General features: G+C 39.2%; 1 protein-coding gene across 3 annotated transcripts in view; it reads right to left on the bottom strand.

Moving 5' to 3' along the window:
* KALRN (kalirin RhoGEF kinase) overlaps window positions 1–12,353 on the bottom strand; it is a 719,845-nt gene that overhangs the window by 202,425 nt on the left and 505,067 nt on the right. For all 3 annotated transcript variants that reach the window (XM_089520231.1, XM_089520232.1, XM_089520233.1), the window contains 5 exons: window positions 12,025–12,139; window positions 7,745–7,860; window positions 6,615–6,737; window positions 3,086–3,268; window positions 87–205 (listed from right to left, as the gene is read on the bottom strand). In XM_089520231.1, coding sequence (XP_089376357.1) covers window positions 87–205; window positions 3,086–3,268; window positions 6,615–6,737; window positions 7,745–7,860; window positions 12,025–12,139 — 656 coding nt within the window. The remainder of the gene's footprint in view (window positions 1–86; window positions 206–3,085; window positions 3,269–6,614; window positions 6,738–7,744; window positions 7,861–12,024; window positions 12,140–12,353) is intronic.

Here is a 12,353-nt window from a genome sequence, read left to right on the forward strand (position 1 = left end):
GTTGAGCTTGCCAAGTTTCTGAGTGAACCTACTTCTGTTTCCCATTCATGTGATATTTACTGAGACACCCATTTCTCATCACTTACTCTTTCTTTCTGGCTGACTTCCTTTTTTCTTCATTAGCTTCATGATTGGCATCCCGTAGCTTCACCTCACGATCTGACAGACTTGCTGGGATGATGTCTAACTCTAGGTCCTTGTTATCCTAAAAAAAAGTGTGACTTGAGTTTTAATCACATTCCTACACCTGGTACAAGTCAATGCATTACAAAGTGAAAGTGGGGGGGGGGGGAGAGAAGGAGAGTTAGTGAGTATTATAGAGGAAAAAGGAACAACTACAACTGCATCTATATAGTTGAGAGCCAGCTTGGTGTAGTGGTTTGAGCACTGGACTATGACACTGGAGACCAGGGTTCAAATTCCTGCTGAACCATGGAAACCTACTGGGTGACCTTGGGCAAGTCATAGTCTCTCTGAACAAATCTTGCTAATAAAACCTTGTGATAGGTTCACCTCAGGGGTGTCATAAATGGGAAACAAGTTGAAAGCCCACAAAAACAATAATCCATACAGTCATTACCAAAGAACATATCTATTTTGCTGTGGGAAAGGGGAGATGGTTGTGTAGTGTCAGTCCTCTCCCCGCATCACACTTGATACCCTCTATCCATCAAACACTCCTTTCCAAGACCAGTGAAGCTCCCTTCAAGAAGGGCATGGCCTTCCTTGTGGTAACTCTGGGTCACCTAATGTCACAGTATGTAGAGAGATCTTGTAGCACCTTTGAGACTAACTGAAAGAAAGAAGTTGGCAGCATGTGCTTTTGTAGACTTCAGTCTACTTCCTCAGATGTTTTTGGTATGCCTCAAAGAATACTTCAAGGACTATGACACCAGTCAGGAGAACAATACACAAGCATCACCCCTATCTCCTCAACATAAATGTAGAAATTATAGTAATGTATCTGAGACTCAGGAAAAAAAAAACCTGCACATGCATTCCTCCTGATGGCTGGTGCATGGAACTAGACTCTATAGAATGCTTCCACTGCCGTGCCCACACAGAAATAATCAACAAGAGACACAATTTACTATGGAATCTCAGTTGCAAGGAACAAGATGGCATATACAGTCTCAAGAACAACCCTAATATTTTCATCAAAGAGGCTGACAAAGGAGGAGCGGTAGTCATCATGGATAGATCTGCATACATACAGGACAATATCCTTAAACCATATACCACCAACACTCCCAGCTATGTGAAAGACATCACGGACTTCCTACAGAAGATACAATCCATCCACAACCTTCCAGGAAACACCATCTTAGCCACTATGGACGCGGAATCCCTGTACACAAACATCCCACACAAAGATGGAATACAAGCTATCAGGAACATCAGACCTTACCAGACCTAGCCACCAAGGACTGCCACTTTGTACTCACACACAATTACTTCACTTCTGGTGACAATGTATACATTCAAGTTAATGGCACTGCCATGGGCATGCGCATGGCACCACAATATGCCAATATCTTCATGGTCAGCCTAGAACAACACTTTCTTAACTCCTGCACCCAGAAATCGCTCCTCTACCTGAGGTACATTGATGATATCTTCATAATTTGGACTCATGGAGAAGACTCACTCAAGATATTTCATGAGAGTTTGAACAACTTCCATTCCACCATCAACCTCAGCCTGGAACTATCTACAGAACAAGTTCACTTTCTAGATACCACAGTATAGCTACAAAATGGACATCTAAGCACCACAATATATCACAAACCCATGGACAACTACACGTACTTACATGCCTCCAGTTTCCACCCTCAACACACCACCAGGTCTATAGTTTACAGTCAAGCCCTCTGATCGCATCTGCTCAGACCCACAAGAAGGGATGCCAAACTCAAAGAATTACAACAAGCATTCCTCAAACTACAGTACAGTGGGCCCTTCCCTTACATGGGGGATCCATTCCAGATCCTCTTGCATAAGGGAAGTACCAGGTATACTTGAGCCCTATTGAAAACATCATACCTTGCATTTCAATAACAGAAATGAAGCAGAAGGGAACTAAAAGAGAAATTAACCAGAAAAATATATCAGGTAATCTTGGAGGGATTCTACTGCAGCATTCAGTGCCACTGTTCCAATTCTTTGCTCTTGTTTCAAAAAATTCCTCATCCACTGTGGAGGAGGGTCTGCAACTGGAAGGGGAAGCAAAGGAAGTATATTCTGGGGATAAATTCTTCTTGTGGAAGTTGGCATCAAAGCCATTTTTCTGACCTGTATAGATCCCAAGTGAATTTTATGGTGATTTATATCTGACAGTAATTTTGAGAACAGTCTGGGTTGCATCAGCAGTGTAGAAATAATGTAGTTTGACACCACTTTAACTTCCATGGAACCATCCTACAGAATACTCGGATTTGTAATTTTGTGAGGCCCCAGAATCTTTTTGTCAGAGAAGGCTAAGACCCTGAAAAACTACAAATCCTTAGATTTCATAGCAGGGAGCTACAGCACATAGGCAGGGTACAGACCGCCAGAAAGAGGTGGCTGGCAGCCACCTCTCTTTTGCACGTAGCCACACTGCAGCAACCAAATTGCATGACATGGCTACATGAGGAAGAAAGGATCACTGAAAAGTGGCTCCTTTTTGCGCCATTGCAAAGTGCTGGTGGCGGCGTGAGCACATCGCTGCTGTGCAGCTCCATCTGGAGGCCGTGCAGTAGTGACATCATTGCTACACATGCCGTCTATTCGGTGCTGTGCAGCGAGGACGCCCTTATCATGTGTGAGGGGCGAGGGGTGTGTGGGCGGGATGCCCTTCACACGTGACGAGGGCATCCTTCAGGGCCCGTCTGTACCAAGCCTTAGTCATGTCAAGCTGCATTATTTCTACAGTATATGCACTCTAGGTGGATGAATGAATGAAATAACTTTTTTCACAAAGAACCCTGTGAAGTTTCAGCTCTATCTTCTTGTTTAGAGAAAGTACGATCATATCTGCTACACATTTTTAATTCTTCTATAAGTCATATTAAGGAATGTCAGTAAAACATGTGACTTACAGTACCTCTGTATTGATTCCAAGAGCTTTTTCCAAAGAGTAACGGTATTTGCCCATCCGTATTGAAAAGTCTCGATAGCGTTTGTCAACAGTGGTAACCCACTTCCTGATTTCAGTGGCATGAGTATGTCCTTTCTCTACAAAGCTATCGGCCAGCTGAATGAGAAGCTTCACTTTCTCCTTGGTTTGCTGCTCAAAAGACAGTTTCTCAGTTATCACACCATAAATATTCTGTTCAGTTTCAGTTCACAAAGTTGCAATATGGACATCATATTCTTCTAAAATACTACTAAAACTTTTAGTGTTTAAAACTTTCCGGACTCCATTAGAAACATAGTACAGTGGTCCCTTCCCTTACGCGGGGATCTGTTCTGCCTCCCCCTCTCAGTAAGGGAAATTTTACCTATGTTCGAGCCCCATTAAAGCTAATGGGGCTTGTGCTTGCAGCGGTGCGGCAGCACAGCAGCGCAGCAGCACGCACGCACCATAGGCGCGCACCCCATTACACTTTCCAGGTCACAGGACCACTTCTTCCAGTGCAACTTCCAACATATGCTGGAAGTTGCAAAAGGCATGCCAGCTTATGATGTGGGCGCACTGTATAGGTGTGATGGAATTTCTCTCCCATCTTATTAACTATAATACTTCTGAATTTGAACATTATCTCTCAGATACTGGATCCAATCTGGTACTTAGGCATGATTTTGTTGCTTCTACTAGAATCTGAGATGCCCCACCCTCCTACAGCCCTTCACACATCCTACCACGAGAATTCCTCTGGAACTGGTTTAAAGGGTGAATGGGGGGGGGGCACTGCAGGAGTAATGAGGGGTGCCAATCCTGTTAAAACAGTGAAACCCAACCTGTCTGTTTGTTTAAATAGTTATAAGTAAGAATAGGTGAAGGTACTCCCCGTTGACAAGGTTGTCAAGTTGTGTCCAACCATAGGGGGTGGTACTCATCTCTGTTACTAAGCCAAAGAGCCAGCGTTGTCAGAGACTACTCTGCGATCATGTGGCCAGCATGATTGCACAGGGTGCTACTGTCAGAATCTGGCATATTCTGTCATAAGATGGGTATTGTTGTTATGTATGAGCATGTTATGAGGAGCCTTGGTGGCGGCAGGGCCAGTACTGCAGCCACAAAGTTGTGAATGTGATCCCAGACAGGGCTCCAAGGTCCATTCAGCCTTCCATCTCTTCACAGGTTGGTAAAATGAGTATCCAGCTTGTTGGGGGCAATTGGCGTACACATTGTAAACCACTTAAATCGAGTGCTAGTACACTGATAAGCGGTATAGAAATGGACTTGCTATTATTATTGCTATGTTCAGTCAGGTGTTATAGTGTTTTAGATATATAGAAGAAATATATGAATCTGAAGAGTATATTGTGATATAATGAGAATGATGGTAGTACTTTTTTATACTTTGCCTATATGATACTGTTTTTAGATTATCTTGACAGTTATAATTTTATTGTAATTTTTTAAAGATGTTTTTATTTGTGAGACACCTTGGGTCCCTTCTGGAAGAAAGGCAGCATACAAATTAATTTAATTAAATACTAATGTAAATAATTGGTGGTGGTTCAAAGGGATGTTGTTGCCTAAGGCAGGAACATACAGATGTCTTGGGAAGGAATTTTCTCAGTGTCTGCTTGCAGGAAACAGATATTAGAGATGGGGTCTAGATGGTAAGGGTGTGTGTGTTGATGAATTAGGCTAATATGGTAGAGAGAGTTAATATTTTTAATTAATATATAAAGTAAGATGAAGCCCGCAAACTTTTGGGGTGTTAATATTATGCCAATTGTTAATATTATGCCAATGCATGTGGATTTTTTTTTCTGAAATAAAGTTTTACTGTTTGCAATATAGAAGACTTGTTTACTGATCTCTGAGGAGAAAAAGCAGTTCTTGACACCTGCACAATGAAAGTAACCTAATTTAAAAGAATTAAAACAACAAAAATAACTTTATAAAGCTAAAAACACATTAACAGCTTAAGTATTCATAGGGATCCTGGTCAATGTCAGAGTGGGAATGAACAAATTCAAAAACATTTTAGATTAGAGCAGAAAACAAAAATAAAATAAACCATCCCTGATACAGCTAGAGGAAAGGTTTTATAACTACACACTGTAGCTTCTATTTTCCCTGATTAACCTCTACCCACTAGAACACTCCAAGCTATATCCTATACAGTTCTAGAGGCTTTTTCCAATTCACAGAAGCAGCTTTAGTGGGGCGGGTGGCAGTAGTGGTGGACAAGTAAAAGTCAGGTACCCTGTATTGTGCAAGTGACAATACTTTTGACTAGAATGAAGTTTACTAAGTACATGTCTATATTGCTCTAGCTGTTGGCCATAAGCTAAATTGGAGATGGTAAAAAAAAAAGCACCTCACTTACAAACCAGAATTTTCCCACTGAAACATACTGCCACTTTTCTACAGGTAACATTTTACAGAATGGTTTGCTGTTGGAGCAATTTTTGAAAAGAATCAGTTTAAGCAGACTCTAACAGTACCCTTCATGTGGAATTATCCATCCATATATTCATAAATTTATGAGAAGTATCTGAGGAAGAGGCTATGTCATATGAAGATCTGGAAACTGACAAAAAATGATGGGTGTGTCTGTGGAATGGTATATTGATGTACATATTCTAAATTTAGATATTTTTCGGTTTGCCTTTCAGGGCCATGTCATGACAAGTCAGATTCTAAAGCAGTTGGACTCCCCGGCGAAAACAGATGCTCACACATACTCAAGCCCCATAGGCTTGAGTGGGGCACCCCTGTGCGTATGGCCCGTGCGTGAGCGCCATTGAAAATAGCGGAAGTCACCCTTCCATGGATATTCAAGGTTGCGGATCTCAGATCTGCAAGTTAGGAGGGGTGACTATATAAAGTATAATATATCATTAAAAACAAGAATATATCAAAACAAAATTGAATTAAAAACTCTAAAATAATCAATCATAGCAACCCACCACTGTAATTTTAAAAATAGTTAAATCTATTTTCAACTGGATTAAAATAAGCAATGTACAAGGTGATGATAGGAAGGCTGCAGAGCATTGTGTAAACACAGGCAGATGCTGGAATTTATGAACTAGGGGAAGACAAATATGGGGTTTTGTAGTTCTTTTAGAATAGCTAATCATTATGAAATTAGGTGATCTGCATTTGATTTCAAGACTATTACATTTTTATTTTTTCACATTTATTTAGAAACAAAAGATACATGCAGACAAAAGTGTAGCTGATTAGAAATTCAATGAATTATGACTGTATAAAAGAAACCCAACTCTCCCCCCCCCCTCTGTTTTTGTACAAAATGTTTGCACCACTGCCACAGCAAGTAAAAGGCAGCAAACCTAGGTAGTTGTATGACTACTTATGCTTTCCCAAGGAAGATTTTGTTGTTGAGCAAATAATCTCAACACAGATTTCTGAATCAAGCATACCTTTACAAATTCCTTAACTGAAACCTCAGAGAGAAGCTTTTTTTAAAACTAAAAGTACAGTTCACCTTGGCAGGTACTTTGAATTCTCCATATTCTTTCAAAAGTTCCTGTGTTTCTTCTGCTGATTCTCCTGTGGAGTTGTGAGTAGAAAGGTAATACTCTCCTGTTTCCTGAATCCAGTCTAAGGCCTACAAATGGAAACAAACCCATCCAATAAACAAAAACAAAATGGATTTGTTGTATACACGTGATCCATTTTCATTGACATTTCCAAAGCACATGATCGAAGATTTACTGCAATAGCCTAGTACAACCAACCCTAAGGAAAGGAAAATTTAAGGGACATAATGTAACAGGAAGTCCCCAAACACAAATGCGACATTTTAGAATAAGTGTGGATTGATTGTGCAAAAATTAAATGCAGCAGGCAATCACAGAAACCTATAAATAATATGGGTAAAATATTACATCAGAATTTCCTGTTTGCTCATTTTGCTCCTCAGCCTACATTGGTAGCTAAATGGGCTTTTCAATTAGGAAAGATGAAGGCTGTGCTGCCACAGATGATTTTGTTGAGGTCACACTGTGAAATTCTGCTAGCCTGTCACAGTGATTTGTTGTCTATAGCTACTGTTTATTGCAACTGCAGGGAGAAAATAATTTTGCATTTACTAGTGTTGCCAGAATACAACACAGAGAACACTATAATACATATGCAATAAGGAAGGCTGCCATTGCTAGACTACTTAACATTTTCCATTCTGGGTTTTATTGTTCACCCTTTTCTACATATGCTGAAAGGAGGAAGGTTTCAGATTTGTATTACAGCAGATAAGAACTAAGGTTAAGGATCATGAGACATAAGAAAGAACCATGTATGAGAAGAAGCAGCCAGAACAGACTCTCTTTCTGCATATGCATGGATAAAAGTAAAGTTTAATTTCTGGTTTACAAATTGTCAACCTCACTATTTATTCAGACTAATGGCTCATCTAGCCCACATAGTTTTAACAAGTGACAGGTCTTGAAATCAACTTTTCAGAGTCTTTTCCATTCTTGATAGATACAAAACATTTTACATGGGATAGCACAATGCAAAGTGCATATTCCCCAAAATACAATTATTAAACAGGCTCTATTAGTTATCAGATCTAACAGATGAAAATAAGAGGGGATGAAAGTTTTGTTAAGCTACCTGCTTAGCACTGCGCTCAAAGACCACATACTGCTGACACTGATCCAATCGTCGTTTCTTCAGGGTCCAGAAGTGAAGAACACGGTTCTCTCTCTGTAGAAGCTCACTCAAAATGGCTGTGGAAGAAAGGAGGAGAGATGTTACTATATGTGGCTTAGCAAGGGTACACAGTAGTTAAGCTGATATCATTTCATCCTGCTACTATATCACAGAACTAGAAGTTCCTGGGCTGAGGCATTTCAGACCCGGTTTTAAAAAGCAAGACAGTAGAGGGTGGGCAGCCACTAACAGAAGTAGCTCATTAAATAAACACAGACATCAATCAACCCAAAAACCTATGTCCCTCTTACCTAGGTACCAAGTATCTAATGCTTCAGACAATGCTTTTTCAAGCTTAGCAGCAGGACAACAGTTAAGAACAACAACAACAAAATCTGCAAATCATACAAGCAGCAGAAGATTAACTGTCCAGCAATTCCATGTTAATTTTGTAAAATCAGATGCATTGTGCTGGGGCATCATCAATAGCTACTTTTCTGTTTATATTTCTTTATTTACAATGTTTTTATAATGTCATGCATGCTACTCAGAACTGGAAGGTGGTATACAATTTTTTAAATCACAACTTAAAATACAACAATAACACAATAGGAAAAGCCTTTGATTTTTAAAAACACACACGTTAGAAGGCCTGGATAAAGACAAATGATTTAGTTTTGCACTGGAAATATTGCAGTGTAGGGTCCAAGCATGCCTGTACAGCAAGTGTGCATAACCTATGGACCTTGCACGTGGGACGTATAAACCTGTGTTTCATGCTTTCCTAATTTGTACTGCTGCTTCTGCACTACTAATGGCAGTGTGAAAACTACAACACACCAGACAGCGTTATAGGGAGAGGGACAAGGCTAAAGGTTCCTCCTCTCTCCAGTGACTTTGTCAGCATCACTGCTTTGCTACTGTTCAGAGACTAGAAGGAGAGAATTCCATAAATATCTATGGTACATCACACTTCGTACATTTGCCTATTCACTTATATAGTATTTATTAAACCATGTTATTAGCTTTGGTGGCACACATATTGAGCTCTGACAACAGCTCTTTGGGGATTCTGCCATAGGGTTCTGATTCAGAAGAATTCAGATTCATCTTTCACATTTGATTGTGTTACATACAGCTTTAAGACACCAGAATGTTTCTCCAAATTAATATAATGTCTGAAAATATATTTTTCAGAATAATTAATCCACATTATTTCCTGCAGAGAAGTGGTGGTGTGATAGAAAACTCACAAAGAAGTATTTGTTTTGCAATACCTAGCCCTAAGCATTTACAGAACCACAAATTAAATGTTCCAACAAGATCTTTTGAGATACAGTGCAGGGTGAACACATGATATTTTAGTAATTATTTTAAAAAAACTAGTTTATATCAACACTGTAGGTTGTAATAAAACAAAATTCCATGTGGCTTCTAAAAGGAAAACCAAAATCTGGGTTTTTATACATATGCTTGTTTTCTGCTCAGTCATCTCCACTCATGTTAAAACCAGTCCTGCCTTGTGGACATATTTTCATTTCTTAAAATGACAATGTAACATGTTTCATTCACTATCCCTTCACCCCTGTACTTATTTCCCATTGATACACATGTACAACAGAAGTGACCGTTCAGACAAAGTTCCTAAGCAATATTAGTGAAAGAAATACAGATTATTTAAAGCATGGATTTATATCAGTCTCGGGCATTTCTCATTTTTTAGTGCAAGCAAGTATCCCAATATTTGGAGACCCCAAACCAAACTACTTAGTCATTACTACATTGCATTGTCAGTCAACTGTTACTTTTCTACAAAACTGAAACAAATTAGGAACTGTTGGACTGTGGTCACAAAAGAGAGCAACTGAAGCATTATCCCAGACTCTCCCAAGATATATTATCACCCAAGCAGCTCATGCTCTTTTGATCATACAAAAAAGACAAGCCTAAAAATTGTCATATGGGTTACTATGTCAAAATGACTTAGAAAGAGAGTAAACTGAATTCTGAGAAAAGGAATCACATTGTGAATTACAATATTGGCTCCTCTTGAAAAACGAAGGTTGATACTGAAGCACGATTTATACTTTCCTCAATTTCCCCAGTTTCTGGAGTGGATACAGTCATCTTCCCTCCACACTTAATCAGAAAAAAAAAAGCTATTCACTGCAGTACAGTGTAGCTGAGTCATGGATGCTGTACCACAATTTTCCTCCCTATCTTTCCTTCTTAGTGCTTAATTACAGTAGTAGTTCATTGGTGTCAAATACCAGAAATGATTTCTGAATCAGATGAAATTATTTCTCCTCCACTCTTGCTTGCAAACGGGAAGGAATGAGCACATGTTTCTTTGAAACTGTACAATAAGATTGCTTTCTCTGAGCTGAATAAAACAACCACATTTTTCTTCCTTATCTCTCTGTTATTACTAATGACCACAAGGTTACCACTTAGTAAGTGGCAAAGTGTAAAGTGCTGTCCTATCCAGTCAGTGAACGATCTTGAACCTACCAGAGCAAGGTAATACAAAGCACATGCATTCATAAAACCAAATTAGGTGCATATCAGCATGCAGCTGTAAATAATAATAAGTGTTCTATTGGGAAATATAAATTTCCATCTCTCAGGATAAAATGAGACGTTAAGGGGAATCTGTATTTCTGTTAATTAACCCATTTTCCTCCCTCAGTAGGATTTCCTCAGAGATATGCACCTTAGCAGTCAAACTTGCAAATTTATCTTGTTTATCTTTTAATGATACAAGAAAGCATACTAAATGTAAAATATATAGTTGAGGAAAATACTCTGTATCCACGGATTTCTTTCTCAACAGATTCAAGCTTCCCTGGCTTGAAAACATTCAAAAATATATAAATTCCAAATAGGAAACCTTGATTTTGCCATTTTAAATAAGGGACAACATTTCACTATGCCACTGTATTTATTTGAGCATCCATGGATTTTGTTATCCATTGGGGGGATACAAAACTCCAGCAGATACAAAGGGCCCACAATAATGTGCTATGACAAGCTGAAGTTTTTCACCACTTGAGAGATGGCTTCTTTAAAAACAACACTAGGTCAGCAAGTTTGACCCTCAGTTTTTAGAGAAAAGGTAGTGGTCTGTTTCCCCATGGCCATATGTAAAACTCCACTTATTTCTTCCAGTGCTAAAGACAAGGAACTGAGATATGAAGTAGAAAGCTGAGTGACTGTAAGATCCAATATCCCCAGTTTGTCAGTCTAAGCAATTAAATCTATAAAAACGCAATGAAAGCTGTCTGTTTTTCAGCCTGCTGTCAGTGTAACCCACAACTTGGTTTTGTATCTCACCTTGCTTTTTCTCTCCCTTGATTAGTTGACCTAGGGATGGGCTATACATAAGATGTTTTCCCCACCCACAGTATCCTATTTTGTCTATGTTTTCTAGCCCTGCAGCTCACAGGGTCTTGATCTTACCATCACCAAAAAAGCCATAGTCTGATACACATTGAGTTTTTCTAGACATATTAACTATACTACTGAAGGCAGCTGACTTTCTGACAAACCATAAGCCTTGTGTTAACAAAGCTTATTTGCAAGGCATTTTTAATTGTAATTAACAATAGATTATACTATTGGAGCTCTTTAATGACTGAAAGCATGAAAGATAGGTTTTATGATTTATCAGAGGAAGAATCTCAGTAACATCTGCCTCAAAGATATTCTGTACCTATTAATATGATAGTAATTATCTATAGAATATGGAAGATATCCTACTACAAAAGTGAGCATATTTATAATTTCTGTGCTAGATATTTCTATAGATCCACAGTTTGCATTTCTGAGCCAGTAAGAAACCCATTGGGTAACCTTGGGCAAGTCATAGTCTCTCAGCCTCAGGAGAAAGCAATGGCAAACCTGCTCTGAACAAATTTTGCCAAGAAAACCCCATGATAGGCTCACCTTAGGGTCGCTATAAGTTGGGAAAGACTTGGAGGCACACAACAACAACAACAAAAGGAGGAAGAAAAATGATAACATGCAATACCATTGTATCAATCATTTCCTAATCTTATTCTCCTTAAGTGTGAGAAATGGAAGGTACAACATTTGTCATGATCACAAGTGGCAAATATGAACTATATTTCCTCTGGTGTAAGAAAACTTCTGTGGTGAGCACAAGCAGAGGCAGTGAGTGCACAGTGTATTTCTAATGCTCAGCTACCATTCCATTAACACTTCTCTTGAAGAACACTGACCTTTGACTTGTTGCTCAGGTCCCCTTGTATGGCTCACTACCCCTGGCATGCTGACGTTGTTTCGGTGAATGTACTTGAGAAACACTTCTGCATTCCTTCGTGCTAGTGTGCAGGCCTGTAGGCAGCAAACAACACCCATGCCCCCCCAAACACAACAGTTACCCTTTTGACAAGTGAGTAAGAAAATAAAACATCAAGGAATCTACTGAACTGTGACATGAGCTTCTTTTCTCATTTGACCTCTGAAAAATGCTGATGTGCATGACAAAACACTAAGAGAATCTCAGAGTGCAATCACACACATCCATCATCTTGGGGATGGCATGATA

Source organism: Sceloporus occidentalis, unplaced genomic scaffold (genome assembly GCF_023333645.1).
Source record: "Sceloporus occidentalis isolate IW3139 unplaced genomic scaffold, rSceOcc1.0.p SCAF_4, whole genome shotgun sequence".
Taxonomy (NCBI): domain Eukaryota; kingdom Metazoa; phylum Chordata; class Lepidosauria; order Squamata; family Phrynosomatidae; genus Sceloporus; species Sceloporus occidentalis.